Raw genomic sequence first — 18,173 nt, 5'->3', positions numbered from 1 at the left:
ACATTGCACTAGCGGAGGACCCAGCTATACCTCTCTTGCACATATACCCAAAAGATGCTCCAACATACAACAGGGCACATGCTCCACCATGTTCATAGCAGCCTTATTTATAATAGTCAGAAAATGAAAAGATCCCAGATGCCCATCAACAGAGGAATGGAAACAGAAAGTGTGGTACATCTACACAATAGGATACTACAGAGATATCAAAAACAATGACTTCATGAAATTCATAGGCAAAGAGAATGAACCAGAACATATCATCCTGAGTGAGTTAACCCAATGACAGAAATACACACATGGTATGCACTCATTGATAAGTGGATATTAGCCCAAATGCTCAAATTCTCCAAGATTCACAGACCAAATGAAATTCAGGAAGGATGACCAAAATGCTGGTTCTTCACTCCTTCCTTTAAAGGAGAAGAATCCCTATTGAAGGGATAGGGAGGCAAAGTTTAAAACAGAGCCTAGAGAAATGGCCATTCAGAGTCTACCCCATATGTGACCTATACACATACAGCCTTCAAACTAGATAAGGTGGATGAAGCTAAGAGGTGCAGGCTGACAGGAACTGGATATAGATGTCTCCTGAGAGGCACAGCCAGAGCATGTCAAATACAGTGGCGAATGCTAGCAGCAAACCATTGAACTGAGAACAGGACCTCAGTTGGAGGAATTACAAAAAGATTGAAAGAGTTGAAGGGACTTGCAACCCCATAAGAACAACCATGCCTGCCAAGCAGAGTTCCCAGAGACTAAACCACTACCCAACCACTATACAGGGACTGTGCCATGGCCTCATCTGCATGTGTATCAGAGGATGGTCTTCTTGGGCACAAATGGAATGAGCAGCCCTTGGTCCTGCCTAGGCTGGGAAAGTGGATGGCTGGTGAAGGGAATACTTTTATAGCAGAGGGGGAGGGCGATGGTATTAGGACTTATTTCTGGGAAAAAGGAAAGAATAACATTTGAATTCAAAAAGAAAGATATCCAATTAAAATTCAACAACAAAATGGTGTTTAGAGCTTCGAATCTAAAAAAGCCACAGTCAGGAAACAGAGAATTGTATGCCTCTGGTTTTCTTCAAATATGCTCAGGGCCCAGGTAGGTTCTGGGTCCAGGCTGAACCAAGCAGGTTCCTGCCACTGACTGCTCCTCTATTCCTGTTTCCAGAGGCATCATGCAGATTAATATTGGGCCAGAGATGTGGGCAGAGCTGGTCAGAAGTGGCTTTCTGTCCTGTGGTCTCAGGATTATCTGCATTCCTGGGTGTTCAGCACTCCCCACCATGGGATTTGGGTGCAGGCTTCTGGATTGCTTTAAACTCCCTTATGCCATGTTTATATGTCCTGGGAGATATTACAGAGAAATTAATTTTATCCCATTAATTTGTTCAACACTCTCATCCACAGAGTATAATTAAGAGGTAACTATATATTTGACAGCAAGCATACACAGTGGGTAATATATGCAATATGAAGTTGAAATTCATAGAGTTTGGAACACAGTGAACAGTGACTGTATAATTGCCTTTGAATCTCAGTCTGACTGGGAAGTGATTTTGATGCCCAGTCCCCATAAGAATGCAGAGATCCATCCCTCCCTGATAGCTGTGGGACTTCAGATGTTGACACTAGTGATCAATAAAGAAGGTTCTTAAGAGTGAAGAGTTTGAGATTACTCTTTTTTTCACCAGGATATATCCATTTTATTGATAGTAACCAGATGCAGGTAGTCAATATACACAGTCTATATCCTTATCAAAATAGAAAACAAAATGAACAAAGCAACAACACATAAATAACAAAACTTCAAATGAATAGGAGGAAAACCAAATAACCAAAATAATCAAAACTCAGCCACACTTAAATAGAGGAGCTGCGCTAAGCATTGTTTGCTGCTCCTTCTGCAGAATAGATTTATAGCCTGTGTCTCTCCTTGGAGACATAGTAGACAAGCAGTTACTGATGGTAATAATCTTTCCAAGAGGAGTGGAAGTAGGTCTGTTTTGTTGGAGTGGGGGCATTAAGGACAAAGCCATCCAATACTGAGTATAAATGATATTACAGACTTTGTCTCAAAGACTTTCCAATATTGTGAACTGATCTCCATGAAACTCTTCTGGATGACCCATCAGGACAAGTACAAATTTACACGTGCACAGTCTTTCTGGATGACCAGCAGCCCTTGATTGATGTGCATCAACACTTCTCTGGGTCCCTCCAAAAGTGTACACTTGCTGGAGAGAGCTGAGGTGAAAGTACGGTCTATTCAATCCAAAGAAATCAAAGTGAAGGAGGAAAATGCAGTCCACAATTGCTATGGACATTACAGATGAGACGCAATAGTGGTGTATTTGCTGTGCACACTTAGTTCTCCTCCTGTAGCTCTTCTCTCCAAGGGAGATCTTGTCCTGGTCTGTGTCATGTTCGAGTTTCTGCTGGAGAATTTCAGACCTAGCAGAGCAAGGGAATAAAGGTTTAGTGAGTGGTTTCCAATTCAGCTCTCCCTCTTACATCAGCTCTATTCAGTTGGACAATCCAGCATGACCTGTCAGCTGAGGTCAGTCCCTGCATCCCCAAGTGTCATAGAGTACCTGGGCTTGGATTTATATCTCAGGTTTTCAAACTGCTAGAATTTGAACTGTGGACTATGGACTGTACTGGGATTAAGAGAAAAATGAGCATATTTTGTCACTGGTCCAGGTATATTATATTGAATAATAACATTGTAGCTGGGTCTGAATCTGAGTTCAAGAGACGTATGAGCAACCTAGAATACCATGTGGATTCCTTCTGGAGAACATGCCCAGAATTGAGGTGAAAGTTCTGATTATGTTAGCACTGAAGGAACCCGTGTAGTTTCCATTTGTAACCACTGAATCTGCAAATACACAGAGAAGCCATCTCACTTCAAATCCATGGGAATTGCATAGATCCTGTAATCACTGAGAATGTGCTCCATGCAAATCTTCCTAGCGTACACATGGACATTAAAGGTGATTGTGATGTAGAAACAGAACAGCACCCTGTAAGTCTATGGCTAGTGTAAGGCAATTTGTGAGAGGACAGAAGAGAAAATGTCCTCAGATCTTTCCAGAGAGATCACAGGAAGAAAGGAGTAGAACATAGCAAGAAATCCAGAGGATCATATATATTGTTTCATGGGCAAAATTCACATGAACTGTACCAGAACTATACTCTGAGTAGCTCTTTAGCTGCCTGAGGCTGAAATCCATGTAGGTGGTCATTCACCCAAAACAGGTACTTATATAGGGAAAGGATATTCAAATGGATTCCAGCCTGTGTTCCTACCTGAACATTAATGCTTAATGTAAAGATTCCCCAGGATTCGCTGGAGGCATAAAAACAAATGTTGAGTGGGATATGTACATAGTGAATAGAGCCTATAGATAGCTCACTCAGTGATGTGCTGTCCTCTCATAAACCGACATAGACTCAGGGTTCTTTCCCTATTACCAATCTTGCTTTGCAAGTTCCCGAGGCTGTGTAGAGCAGTCTTGTTCCCCAGCAAAGGATCATATGTTGGTGGTGGACTAGACTCTTGTTCTTGTTCACTGTTTCAGACTTTCCCCAAAGTGTGCAGCTTCTTCTAATCTGAGCTGTCTTTACCATAGACTGAGTGACTTCATGCCCAAAGCTAGAATCATAGGAAATCTACATAACCAGGATCCAAATCAACAATTTTTCTCCCCGTAATGTGATTGTGCCACAGATATTTTGAGTAAGTACGTAAAAGCTTGCATGGATTTTCTCTGACTGAATCAGAATCTATGGAAGGGCTCCACCCTATGGTACACTTTTACTCCTTGGCTGATGGACGTCTGGATAGATTCTCCTTCAAGGTTACTCTGGGACCACTACAACATTGATGCTCCCAGTTGCAATGGCAATACCTACTCCTTGTTGTGGAATCACTGGGTTAACTAAAACTTCTGTTCCACTTTCTGAACATGGCTTCTCATAGGGCTACCTGTTCTTAAACTCCCAGACCCATCTGAAATTCATCATTTCTCCTAACTCCATTGAGGCTGAAATTAACTGAGAGAAAATGATGTTGATTGACAGCACTTGCAGAATGCTACACAGATAACATAGGGGAGCGCTTTAGATTATCTGTGCACCTAAAGGGGCTCCTGACACTGCCCTGTTCTTGCACCACAGCATAGCTATGGGGCTTTTGCTGGATGACAATACAACTCCAAGCAACTCAAATTCTCAATGAATAAAATCCAAGCCAAAGTCCCAGCGGAAGCTGTAGTGTGCCAAGGTAGCTGGAGAGAAATGGTAGCAGGCCATGTGGAAAGCAACCTTGGAGAAGACACAGTGAGTGACACACCCTTCCAGTGGGCTTTCACCATTCACAAAGAACAGAGAAGCCACATAAACTCATGGATTTTAGAGAGAAGCCCCCCTTACCTCCCTGTACTCCTTTCCTTTGATGTGCTCCAAAGGATTTCAATGCAGACCAGTAGTTTTACCCCTAATCACTTGAAAATCTAACTTTACAGGTGTTTTTGTGTCCTCTTTTTGGGGGCCTGCATTTCTTTTTTTTTGGGGGGGGGCTGCATTTCTACAATTTATTGTCCTTCTTTTACACCATAACTAAAAGGGACCTGCAAGCTCCAGGCCTGTACCATTTGTTACCACTGTGAAACACGACTCACTTGAACATATTTCCCACTCCTCCCCCAGACTTCACGAGATAATTCTTTTACGGTATTTTTGAAAACAGATTAAATTAATACCTTAAGTGTCCTTTTGCTGTACAGAGCTGGATGGAGATGCCAAATAACTGGGCAGCTGTATTTCATGTTTCATGGATGTAAAGTGAACTCTTAGAGTACTTTTCTCATGAAACTTGGAAATAGAGGGAAACACATTCACTACTGCAAACACAAACACACACAAACACACAGAAATACACAGATACTCACTTGCACGCACAAATGAAAACTTTGATCTTGTGCAGCACATTTCCTTTTGAGTGAGGAATTAGTGGGAGCTATGCTGTGTACAAGTCTCTTAGACTCAAGCAGGCTGTGCTGCCCTGGCCTGTACTCATTTCCACTTCAGGAAACCTTTCTATGCAGATACTTGTTGGTTTTACAAGTAAGTTACATGTTCTGCACAGATAGCCTAAACAATACAACATCAAATTCCCAAGAGAGAGATTCTAGGAAAAGACTCCATCAAGCTCTATGTTGACTCACATAGGCCCCTCACTAAAACTACCCTGTTTCCTTCATAGAAGACCTTGGAACCATCAGAGAAGACAGGGACTCATGGTCATTTACCAGGAACTTTTCATCACATTAGAGTTCATGTGATGTTAAAACAACCTCAATGTCAGTCAGAAGGAGGCTAAAGAAATAACATACCCTGACTTTTCTGAAATGCAGCACTGTGTACAGTATTGAGAGGGAATCTATCCTTAAAGAATGCCATGCCCATGATATAGTCAGCAAAGCAATGTCAGCAGAGGGATGCACTCTAGGATTCCATGCAAGATCATGGTGAAGCCAATAAGACAATCCAGAATCTTCCCGGGGGATAACTCTGTTCAGGTAAAGTGAAGAAATCTAATCCTTATTTTGAAAATAGTTGAATGGTTTAAGAATGTGTTGAGACAAATAAGAGACAGGGCTCCACCTGGAACTGGACCGGTGATGCAAAGACTGCTGGACAACACAAAAAAATGAAGCTTCATGTTTGTTGAGAGACCTAGGCTTAAAGGACGAAGTTGGATAATGACTGGACAAAACTGCATGTCATGAACTGGCCTCCCCGCAGGCTCCCTAAGATGCAGATCAGTACAGCAATGCACCTTTCTTGGTGAGAATTGGGGGTATATACGGATAACTTTGTTCTTGAAGTCTCAAATCTCTCATGCCAACCCTCAGCCTTTGAGAAACCTTTTCCACATCCTTGTTCTTCTATCCAGCTTCAGATTGTAAGGCCCACATACGAACTCTCCAGGAGCACTCAAATAAGACAGGACTGACATGCTGCTCCTCAGGCTCTGTAGTTATCCAAGATCTATGAAGCATGAAGTCACCATTTTCATATACAGGGACATGAGGGGAGGAAGAACAAAAGCCACCACAAATGAGAACCGGTTCTTTGCCATTTCCACCAGCCTCTCCTCCTTGAAATCTACTTACTTCCTGGAGTCTCACAAGATCCCTGTAATGAAAATGAGCTCCAGGCTTTTGCTTCATCCCTCAAAGCCCTGTTCTAGTCTAAAGAGGGGCTCCCACATAGCACCCTCCACACACATGGCATGTAGTGCTGTGATATGTGATCAACCCATCTCCCTTAATAAACTGCAGAGTCTCAAAGAGCAGGAGCATTCGCTTTCCAAACATGCAGTTTCCTGAAGAGGGGCTATCTCCACAGAAAGCCTTGTAAACCATCACATGAATGAACACTTGGATGAGACCTAGGTCAGGACATGGATCAATCAATAGACAGTTACATTGGTTTGTCTATGTTTATGGAAAGACCTGAGGACAACCTGACCTGGAGGCCTAATCCTACCTGCTGTTCCTTTGCACTGGGGACACAGATGTTCATTCCGGCCTCTTCACAGAGCCTCTTTGCCTCCACACAGGATGCTGGCCGTTCAGTCTGCTCCACCAGCAGTTCTCTGTTCTCATTCAGCAAAATCTGTATATTGTTCTTCAATTGAGTTTGTTCACGCAGAAGCTGGGAGTGCCTGATGCTGAACCACAAACAAAAAATGGTAAACCCAGCCAGCTTCTATTTGCCTGTCACTCTTGCAAGTCCAATCATCCCTTCAAGGAATCCCTCATCCCCAGACATCCCCAGAACAGAGCCACACTATACAAGTTAGCACCAATTAGAGGAGGTCAAATCCAGAATCCACATTCAACATGAATCAAAGTACTTCTGATAATCCTGACACTAAGACGGTTTATATAAATCCAGGAAGAAGAAATGGTCCATATGGGTGCTTATATGTCCATGATATGCTAAAACCATCTTCACATAGTGGGGAAATCCCCTCTGAGGGGTAATTGAAGTCCCAATAGCTATACAATCTTTCCATGTGTTTCTCATGGATCACAGATCTTTAAATCTCCTGTCAGAGTCCTAGAGATTCAGAGTTGATTGATATTCCCATCACGGTACAAAACTTTCTATCTAGAGGATCCTTAATGGGGAAAATAACAATTGGAGGGTCTTCTATAGCCTTCACATGTAGGACAACTGAGTCCAAGAGCTACAAACATAAGACCCTTGCCAGGAGGCAGGCTTCTTGTTAAAAGTCAGACACTACAGAACCAGTGCCCTGACTTTGGTTCAATGTCATACAGGACAGGAGCATTCCCTGCCTAGTGCTGGGTTCTCATCTCTGTCAGCGACTCACCGGTAGGAACTGTTCACTTGTATGAGCTCCTTGTACCTCTCCATGGCCTCACTTATTGAACTGGTCATCATTTGCATAGCCATCATTCTCATCTCATGTGTGGATTGAAGGACTGGCAATTCGACATCCAGCCTGTTGTGGGGCATGGCCCAAGAAAAAAATAACCATCTGAACTCAGGATTTCAGAATTAAGTGAATTGTAAATTAAAAAAACCCAATAAAAAATTGAAATTTAAGAAATGTGGGGGGAGGGAAGAATGTGGCAAACACAAAGACCAGAGCAAAAAACACAACAGTGAGACTCCAACAACAATTCTTTCAAGGAAATATTTCTACGCAAATCAGCAAAGAGTCATTTTGAAATATGGACATTTTCTAAGACTGTGGAGATATGGTTCCCCCAAGACCAACTGTACTGCAGTGGCTTGGGTCTAACAGATAGTTGTGATGATATTTCTTTTGTTTTGAAAACAGGGATTCTCAAACCTTGTTTCCTACTGTTCCATGAATTCCCAGAGGGCATAACTACTTTGACAGGGAAGAGGATTTGTAACCCCTCCTTCCCTCAGGAGGGTCCTATCTACCACCTAAGTAAACAGAAGATGCAAAGTGCTCAGTTGATCCATGTGGGCATCCCCACTATCATGACCTGCAAACTGTCCATCAGACATATCCTAAGATCCCATGAAACTCCCCAGACTCCCTGACCGAGAGCTTAATACCCACAAACACTTTCACATACTTACATACCAATCAATATACAAACACAAGCAGAATCCCAACTACATGCATGGAGGTGCCATAGAATCAGTGTATAATGAAAAAAATTAGAGGAAAAGAGGGATGACGTGCAGGCATTTCGTCCCCTCACTTAGAGGCAGCAAGTGTGACCAGGTCCTTCTAGCTGTTGACAGAACCAATGCTAATCCAAGGAGCTCAGGGTCAAGTACAAAAGAGGTTGACCCTAAACACACAGGACCTAGCTTGTCTCACAAGCAAATGCCTTCCAAATCTCCTTAAAATCCAGGATGAGAGGTAAACCTCTCTTGTGCTAAGAGGAAATCTTGGGTTAGCAGAGAGAAAGCACAAGACAGTGAACAGGTTACTGGCCATGACTACCTGTGGTCCCAATCATCATAGATATAAAGGTCCAGGATTTGATAAAATTCATCCCTCTCGAATTGACACTTCTGGATTTCAAATTTAAGTTCCTCCAGTTCCTTTAAACACTCCTCTTGCTTACTGATGACATTTTGGGATGATGCCTTCCTACCAAAACCTGTAAATAGATAAACCCAAGTGAATTTGCATATTTGGTGGCCCATGGGCAGAAAAGATCATTCTGAATCCGAAAAGGAGGTGAGGAAGGGGAAATGGTAGAGACTGGGTGAATCCCTTAAAGAGCAGAAAAGCTTTCTTAAAGGTGGATTCTTTTTTTTTTTTTTGGTTTTTTTTTTTTTTCTCGGAGCTGGGGACCGAACCCAGGGCCTTGCGCTTCCTAGGCAAGCGCTCTACCACTGAGCTAAATCCCCAACCCCCTTAAAGGTGGATTCTTAAGCTATGTCCCTCTTCCCAACCTCTAATGCCATACACGTGCCACATTCACTTTTACAGGACCCCTCACCCTGAATAGTATAACCTGACTGATACATAAACATCTGGGACGTTGTTATCTCATATCAGATGTGTTTCAGTTAATCCTGGAGTTCATACTGCTTAGCACCATCAGGCTCTAATCATGTGTGTTCCACCCAAAGTGTCTGAGAACTCAATTCATTTCTCGGGGTGCATCCTTCCTTGTTCTCACCATCAGAGACTTATGTAACCTACAGTAATCTAGAGGAAGAAATGCTTCAACTCCCAACCATGGATGGTCACATTTTTAATCTCACTGTGCCTCCTCCTGCCATGCATTGACACTCACAATTAAAAAGCTTCCAGAAAAGAAACTGAAGGCTTACCACTTTCTGGCTTTCTCTCAAATTAAAGATCAGGAACTCCTGACTCTTGGTTTGCCTTTGAGAAATCCCAAGGCTCCTGCTTGTAAGGCCTAATCTTAGAAGGCACATCTCAAACATACCTCCTTGAGGATGTTCCCCAACTCTGCCCAGGACTCACCAAGCCTTCCCCAGAATGATTTCCTTCCTTCCAAGGAAGATGAGAGGAGGTCATCTTCCTTCAGCCTTGGTGTGGTCTCTCCTTGATCAACACTTTCCTTCTGAAATAGCCTGAGCGGCTGGCGAAACATGCCTGTTTGTGAACCCAAAGGGAACTGAAGGAATATCCCAAAGGCAGTTGGTGTCACCACAACACTGGTGACATCACAGAAGATTCTAGGGATCTCTTAGATACAATAGATTGTCCAGTGAAGGGCTTACTGATGATGCTACTGGGAAGTTCTATGACCTACCTGCTAACTAGCTCTCCAAAAATTGATCAATTTCTGTGCGGACCCTTTCCTCCAGTCTCTCATACATCACTGGGAATAGCATTTGGCAACCTCTATTGCTAAGCTAGATGTTTCTCTGTGCATCATTAGAACTCAACAGTGCTTTTGCTGGGGAGGGCTGCTTACAACCTGAATGAGAGAACAGATTTTTCTTAGCACCCAAATCTCTAGGGACCAAGGAAGAGGGAGTTTTTTCTTAAAAGTAAATCTACTACTCGAGACAATGCATGTGACACACATTTCGATTCCTAAGGTTTTCCTTTTTATGGAGGCCAATATGTTTCTTCTAGACCTCTGAGTGTATAAAACCTGGAAATATTTGCTTACTGTGCAGTCCTTGACAGTTGACATTGTTTTTATTTACATATCCATGTATTTCACAAAATCAATGGTCTATTATCTTATTTTTTTAGAATAAAAACTCCTTTTTTCTTGAAACATAGGGATCAACTACAGGGCATATATAAAATAATAAATTTCTGTACCTTTTATATATTAAGTTGGACATCCTCCCTTTCTCAAATATAACAAGACAGTGAAATCGGACATCAGCGAGCAAACGTCAACCTGGACCTTGTGTTACCACATTGTAACCACATAGCCATCCCTTCTCCAATATCGTTCTTCCTGAATTTCCAAGTCCAATCCTGAGGATATTTGGGGCTGCACGCTGATCTTTTATTCAGAGCAAACATAAAAATCAGGCGGATGGGCAGGGAGTGGAATGGCCTAAGGTTAGGCTAAACCTCAATTTTAATGGGTCCATAAGTTCAGGAGGGAGTCCATTGGCATTGTCATCTGTGGCTTCTGTGTCCTTATCCTGGGTGTGCTGACTCTGTGATACGATGCCACCTCACCTCACAGATGTCAGGGTGAAAATCATGTATGACTTTTCTGGGAAGAACTCTGCCTTTTCCTACCATCTGGAGTTATACAACATCACTATGCACAGCTCAGAAGAGAGGGGTGGAGATTGTGGAGGCCTTAGAAGTTGAGGATCTTTTCTGATTAAGGCACATATGTTTTCCTATGTAATTTTCCCCTTGCTCTTTCACTAATGATGGTTGACTTCATTCCTGGCCTGAAGTCAACTGGATTCCAAGGTTTGGGATTAGGGAAGCCCCTCTTTTTGAGATGACAGGCCCAGCAAGGGATCCCACTGCATACAGGTTCCTATTCCCAAGGAAGTTGTTGCTGCAGAATCACAGCATGGGGGCAGCAGCACAGGACATCTCCCAGCTTTCTCTCCTGCACCTGCAGCACTTTTAATAAGGCTGTTTGTTTGTTTGTTTGCTTTTTATTGGAAATACCTACAAAGCTGGTCAAAATTAATACGTGCCTTAAATTCCAGCACCCACAAAGTATTGTTGTTTTTGCTTTTGTTTTTGTTTTATTTCATTTCATTATTTCTGTAATTGTTGTTAGGATTCTTATTGTTTTCTTTGGTAATTCCCTCTAGCTATTCAATTTGCAAGTAGAATGTAAAGCCATGCTCTGCATGGTCCTCTTATTCATGTTAAGGATTTTATTCTTACCACCAAGACCACAGATGAGCACAATATTTACTTTCAAATCAGGAAAACAGGCAGAAAGAAGAGAGCTATGTTGTTTGGTCTCAGGTAACCAAACAATGAGGAGTGTAGGATGGCTTCCCAATGTTTTGGATTAGATAAGATTCTGTTATTGAGATGAAAGGCCTCTGCTGAAGCCTCCAGTTGAGTAACAGAGAGCCTGAAAAGGCTGAAAGAGTGGTTGTACCTTGAAGGTGAAGGCTGGCCCTTCAGTGCCTCTGCAGCCTGAGGCAGAGTTCTACTGGGAACAGAAGAGAACTTGGCCAGAGATCATAGGGGACTGCATTTTGGTTGAGCCCTGAGACCTGGATGAGCAGAGGCCTCCACAGTCCTGATAAGGGAAGCAGAGCCACATAGATGTGAGGGAACAATGGATCTTTGAACTGCATGTTCTCCAATTCATTTATCTTTGCTGTATACATAGTATATGTAAATGACAAAGGCATCCTACTTTATCACATCTAGTCTCTCTAGATCTTAAAGCATGTGCAAGTGTAAACACAGTAGAGTTAGTTCAGCAATACATTGTGTCCCATTTTGTTAAAGACGTTTATTTTATTTCTATTTATATTTTTTTCTTTTTCTTGACTACTGATACCTAATTACTCTCCCACAATCCTTCCCCAATTCTCCTGGCACAGTCTTCTCTGAGTGTATGAGGGCCAACTGTCTCAGTACCTCCCTTCTTTTACCAAAGCCTTTCCTGGGGGCATTCGTGAGGATGCTGGTTTTGAATGCCTTGGACTTGGCTTTCTTCATGCTCCAGTTTGCTGGCTTTGAGAAGTTTGTGAAGAACTGTCTGTGAACTTGGTACTTCATCCAGATGGTACACAAGAGGCAATGGTTTTGTCAATGGGTCCATAAGTTCAGGAGGGAGTCCATTTGGCATTGTGATATGTGGATTCTGTCTTCTTATCCTAGGTGTTATAATTCCACCTGAATGTGTGCTATAATGCCACCCAACCTCACAGATGTAAGAGTGAAAATCATGTTTGACCTTTCTGGGAAGAACTCTGCCTTTTACTACCATCTGGAGTTATACAACATCACTATGCAAAGCTCAGAAGAGAGGGGTGCAGATGTGCGGGCCTTAGAAGTTGAGGATCTTTTCTACTGATTAAGCCACTTCTTTTTCCTATGTAATTTTTCCCTTGCTCTTTTTTACTAATGGTGGCTGACTTCTTTCCTAGCCTGAGGTAAACTGGAGTCCAATCTTTTGGATTACCGAACCTTCTAATTTTGAGATGACAGGCCCACCAAGGGTCCTACTGCATACAGAAGGTATGAATAATTCTCAGGGGCTGGAGTAAGTTAAAAACATCTGTGACAACAAAGAACTGATTAAGAAAACAAGAGACCAACTGCTCATCAAGATCACAGTTGTATGATAGTAAGAAAATGTGAATAGGGCATCAGGTGAGAAGATAAATTAATTAGGAGGTCATAGGCCTAGAAGGGTTATCCTTTGCTCTCAGTGGAGCTGCCATTCTTTCTGTCATTCCTCGCCCTCTGCCACAGGACCAGAGACTTCCCGAAACAACTGGCTGGCCTTGCCAAAGACCTGGCAGGGTCTCCCTGTAGAATAAGACACTTAGAGTCCTTGAGGACTCACCAAGAGGTCTCCTCCACACAGGTTCCTTGTTGTCAAAGGGAAATGTTCCTGCAGAATCCTGCCATGGCAGCAGGAATTTCAACCTGGCTGCTCTTGGTCCAGCTCACTGGATGCAGGCCTGAGGCCCAGGGGTATCTGGGGAAAGAAGTAGCAGGCACTACCTCACAGCTCTCTCTTTGTTGGATGCAACTGCTAGGACTGTGATAGGATTTTTGTTTCTTGTGTGTTTATTAGAAATACCTACAAAGCTGATTAAAGTTGCAACATGCCTTCATACCCAGAGTGCAGAATGTTTTTACATCGTTGTTGTTCCTGTTTTATGTTTGGATTTTGTTTTTTCATCCCCTCAGGAAATTTCCCTGTGCTTAGAATATTAAGCACATGCTCCGGAGGGATCGATTATTCAAGTTCGGCAAATCTTTTGTTCTCACCATCACTCCACAGATGATGCCATTACTTACTTTGAAATAAGAAAACAGTCATAGAGAAGTAAATTAACCTGTAAGCTATCACAGAAGAAACACATCACGATTGTGGAATGGCACCCCAGTATTTTGTATTTCCTAAGTTATTTTTATTTTAAACTTTTTTATTGGATTTTTTTGGGTACATTTCATCTTTTTTAAATCCTTAAAGTTATCTTTTATTCCTCTCCTCCCATTTACAAGGTGGAATTTCACCTGTGATTGTTAGTCCAGATAGTTTGGTCAATGGCTTAGATATCATCCTGGCCTAGTTTCCTTGGCATAAGCTGAGTTAGAAGCAGACTCAAAGGTTCAGGACCAACAAATAATGAATTCCACTACATCTGGATCCCCAGCCTCACAGCCAGGAAGGGACTGGATTTCCATTCACTATTTAAAAAAAAGATGCAGTTCATTAACATGTAAAAAATTTCTCAAGTATATTAAAGTGTTTACCATGGTCATACAGTTTTTCAAATACCTGGCATTCATCTTTTTCCAAAACCTAAAATATCTTTCTTATTCACATTTTTTTGATTATTTTTTGGTATTAGTATCATTTTTTTAAATTTCAGTTTTTTTAATAGATATATATGTTTTATTCAAATTTCATTCCCTTTCCCAGCTTTTGGTCCATAAGCCCCCCTGCCGTGCCCTCTCCCGTATGTATGGTCCCCCAATCCACGCCACTTAGAAACCCCTTCCCGGACATTTCCCTGCACCCAGGGTCCAACCTTGTTAAGAAAAAGGGCTTCCCCTTCCACAGGTGCCCCAACAAGGCTATTCTCTCCTACATATGCAGTTGGACCCTGGGTCACTCCACGTATAGTCTTTTGCTAGTGGTTTATTTGGTTGGCATTGCTGTTCTTATGGGGTTGCAAGCCCTTCAGCTCTTTGAATCCTTCTTCTAATTCCAATAAAGGGCGTCCTGTTCTCAGTTCATTAGTTTACTGCTAGCAATGACCTCTTTATTTGACATGCTCTGGATGTGTCTCTCAGGGGAGATGCAAATTTGGTCCCTTTCAGTAAGCACATTTAGCTTCATCAATCTTACCTAGTTTTGGTGGCTGTATATATATGGGCCACATGTGGGGCAGGCTCTGAATGGCTGTTCCTTTGGTCTCTGCTTTAGATTTGGCCTCCATATCCCCTCCTATGGATATTTTTGTTCCCCATTTTAAGAAGGAGTGGGAGCATCTGCACTTTGGTCATCCTTCTTCTTGAGTTTCCTGAGATCTGTAGATTGCATCTTGGGTAATTTGAGGTTTTGGTCAATATCCACTTATCAATGAGTGCATATTGTCAATGAGGGGTGCTGAGTACCTGGAAGAGAATGAGGGACAAGAGATGTGAAGAAGGACTCCAAGACAAGAGTCTGATCAAGGCGACAATTTTATTTTTCCCCAAGGCTGAATTTGTACCATAAAATGGATAACAGAGAGAGGAGAGAAGTAAGAAACATTTACCCACGCCAAGGACACAATATTCGTGTGGTCAGGGAATCGGCTGATGTTGACAGGTTGTCAGAAAGGTCACAGGTTTGTCATATCTATTAGTCAGCAGGATGTTGGTTTTTCAGAAAGGTTACAGGTCATGACATTGGGTATATTAATGTCAGACGTTATCATATGATTATTCATCTTGACCACCACATTTGTATTAGTCTTCTGCATCTGGCTGGCGATTTTCCATGAACCCAGTCATACTTAATGCTAACCATAATAATAACATCAATAATGGAGGGCTTCAAGGCCATCGCTCCCAACACCATACCAAGTGTGTTTTTCTGTGATTGGATTACCTCACTGTGGATGATATTTTCTAGTTCTTTCCATTTGCCTATGAATTGAACGTAATCATTGTTTTTGATAGCTGAGTGGTAGTCCATTGTGTAGATGTACCACATTTTTCGAATAAATTCCTCTGCTGAAGGGCATCTGGGTTCATTCCAGCTTCTGGCTATTATGAATAAGCCTGCTATGAACATAGTGGATCATATGTTTTATTGTATGTTGGAGCATCTTTTGAGTATATGCCCAGGACTGGTATACCTGTGTGCTCAGGTAGTGGAATTTCCAATTTTCCAGGAATGTTCAGACTGATTTCCAGAGTTCTTGTACCAGTTTGCAATCCCAGCAACAATGGACGAGTGTTCCTCTTTCTCCACATCCTCACCAGCATCTGTTGTCACCTGATTTTTTGATCTTAGACATCCTGACTGGTGTGAGGTGGATTCTTAGGGTTGCTTTGATTTGCATTTCCCTGATGACTAAGGATATTGAGCATTTCTTTAGGTGCTTTTCAGCTATTCTATATTCCTCAGCTGAGAATGTTTTCTTTAGCTCCAAACCCCATTTATTAACAGGGGTGTTTGGCTCTCTGTACTCTAACTTCTTCTGTTTTGTGTATACTTTGTATATAAGCCCTCCATCAGATGCAGGATTGGTAAAGATTTTTTCCCAATCTGTGAGTGTCCGTTTTGTCCTAATGACACTGTCCTTTGCCTTACAGAAGCTTTTCAGTTTTATGAGGTCCCATTTGTCGATTCTCAATCTTAAAGCATAAGCCACTGGTATTTTGTTCAGGAAATTTTCCTTAGTGCTCATGTCTTCTAGACTCTTCCCTACTTTTTATCCATTACTTTTAGTGTATCTGGTTTGATGTGGAGGTCCTTGATCCCCTTGGACTTAAGCTTTGTCCAGGGCAATAAGAATGGGTCAACTTGCATTCTCCTACATGCTGACCTCCAGTTGAATCAGCACCATTTGTTAAAAATACTATCTTTCTTCCATTGGATGTTTTACCTCTTTGTCAAAGATCAAATGACCATAGGTGTGTGGGTTCTTTTCTGTGTCTTCAATTATGTTCCACTGATCTGCCTGTCTGTATGCCAATACCATACAAACTATTGCTCTGTAATACTGCTTGAGGTCAGAGATGGTGATTCCCCCAGAAGGTCTTTTATTGTTGAGTATAGTTTTGCTATCCTGGGTTTTATGTTATACCAAATGACGGCAAATTGCACTTTCTACCTTTATAAAGAATTGAGTAGGAATATTGTTGGTGACGGCATTGAATCTGTAGATTGCTTTTGGCAAAATGGTCATTTTTTACCATATTCATCCTGCCAATCTATGAGCATGGGAGATCTTTCCATCTTCTGAGATCTTCAATTTCTTCAGAGATTTGAAGTTCTTGTCATACAGATTTTTTACTTGCTTGGTTCAAGTAACAGCAAGTTATTTTATATTATTTGGGACTGTTGTGAAGGGTTTCATTTCCTTAATTTCTTTCTCAGCCTGTTTACCCTTTGAGTAGAGGAAGAGTACTGAATTGTTTGGGTTAATTTTATACTCGGACAGTTTGCTGAAGTTGTTGATCAGGTTAAGTAGTTCCCTGGTGGAATTTTGGTGTTGCTTAAGTAGACTATCATATCATCTTCAAATATTAGTGTTTTGACTTCATCCCTTCTATTTTTTTTCCTTTGACCTACTTTCATTGTTTGATTGCTATGGCTAGGACGTTAAGTACCATATTGTACTTAAGTAGGGAAAGAGTGGGCAGCCTTGTCTAGTCCCTGATTTTAGTGGGATTCCTTCAATACTCTAAGTTTAGTTTGATGTTAGGTACAGGTTTGATGTATTTTGCATTTTCCTATATTTAGATTCAGGCCTTCAATTCCTGATCTTTCCAGGACTTTATTAATGAAAGGGTAATGAATTTTGTCAAATGATTTCTCAGCATCTAATGAAATGATCATGTGGTTTTGACTTTGTTTATATGATGAATTTCGTTGATGGACTTCCGTATATTAAACCATCCCTGCATCCTTGCCACGAGGCCTACTTGAACATGATGGATGATTGTTTGGATGTGTTCTTGGATTCAGTTTGCAAGAATTTTATTGAGCATTTTTGATCAATATTCATAAATAAAATAGGTCTGAATTTCTCTATCTTTGTTGTATCTTTGTGTGGTTTAGGTATAAGAGTAATTGTGGCTTCATAGAAGGAGTTTGGTAGTGCTCTGTCTGTTTCTATTTTGCGGAATAATTTGGACAGTATTGGTATGAAGTCTTCTATGAAGGTCTGATAGAATTCTGCACTAAATCCATCTGGTCCTGGGCTCTTTTTGGATGGGAGATGTTTAATAGCAGTTTCTATGTCTTTATGAGTATGGGGTTGTTTCGATGGTTTATTTGTTCCTGATTTAACTGTGGTACCTGGTATCTGTATAGAAAATTGTCCATTTCCTCCACATTTTCCAGTTTTGTTGAATATATGTTTTTGTAGTAGGATCTGATGATCTTTTTAATTTCTTCAGATTTTGTTGTTATGTCTCCCTTTTATTTCTGATTTTATTAATTTGGATACACTCTCTGTGACCTCTGGTTAATATGGCTAAGCGTTTATGTATCTTGTTGATTTTCTCAAAGAACCAGCTCGTGGGTTTGCTGATTCTTTTGATGCTCGGTTTTGTATCTTCTTGTTTGATTTCAGCCCTGAATTTGATTATTTCCTGCCTTCTACTCATCTAGGGCTTATTTAATTTTTTCTAGAGGTTTTAGGTGTGCTGTCAAGCTGCTGACATATGCTCTCTCTTGTTTCTTTTTGCAGGCATACAGAGCTAGGCGTTTTCCTCTTAGCGCTGCTTTTATTGTG

The 18,173-nt window shown here is 41.5% G+C and overlaps 1 protein-coding gene across 1 annotated transcript; it reads right to left on the bottom strand.

Moving 5' to 3' along the window:
- Positions 1-1,419: 1,419 nt before the first annotated feature.
- On the bottom strand, positions 1,420-9,757 carry LOC134478914 (uncharacterized). The gene is made up of 5 exons (XM_063268073.1): positions 9,535-9,757; positions 8,536-8,695; positions 7,417-7,548; positions 6,564-6,747; positions 1,420-2,459 (listed from the first exon to the last, which is right to left on the bottom strand). The coding sequence occupies exons 1-5, from the start codon at positions 9,662-9,664 to the stop codon at positions 2,454-2,456; spliced, it is 612 nt and encodes a 203-aa protein (XP_063124143.1). The 5' UTR covers positions 9,665-9,757; the 3' UTR covers positions 1,420-2,453.
- Positions 9,758-18,173: the final 8,416 nt, after the last annotated feature.

Source organism: Rattus norvegicus, chromosome 9 (genome assembly GCF_036323735.1).
Source record: "Rattus norvegicus strain BN/NHsdMcwi chromosome 9, GRCr8, whole genome shotgun sequence".
Classification (NCBI taxonomy): Eukaryota; Metazoa; Chordata; class Mammalia; order Rodentia; family Muridae; genus Rattus; species Rattus norvegicus.
Note: the sequence above shows the minus strand (reverse complement) of the source record. Positions and strands in the feature narration are given on the sequence as shown.

Coding starts and splice junctions, on each gene's coding strand:
- LOC134478914 (XM_063268073.1), bottom strand. CDS start 9,664: ATGTTTCGCCAGCCGCTCAGGCTATTTCAGAAGGAAAGTGTTGATCAA. Junction 8,696..9,534: donor ATCATTCTGGGGAAGGCTTG/GTGAGTCCTGGG, acceptor ATCTATTTACAG/GTTTTGGTAGGAAGGCATCA. Junction 6,748..7,416: donor CAAGTGAACAGTTCCTACCG/GTGAGTCGCTGA, acceptor TTTGTGGTTCAG/CATCAGGCACTCCCAGCTTC.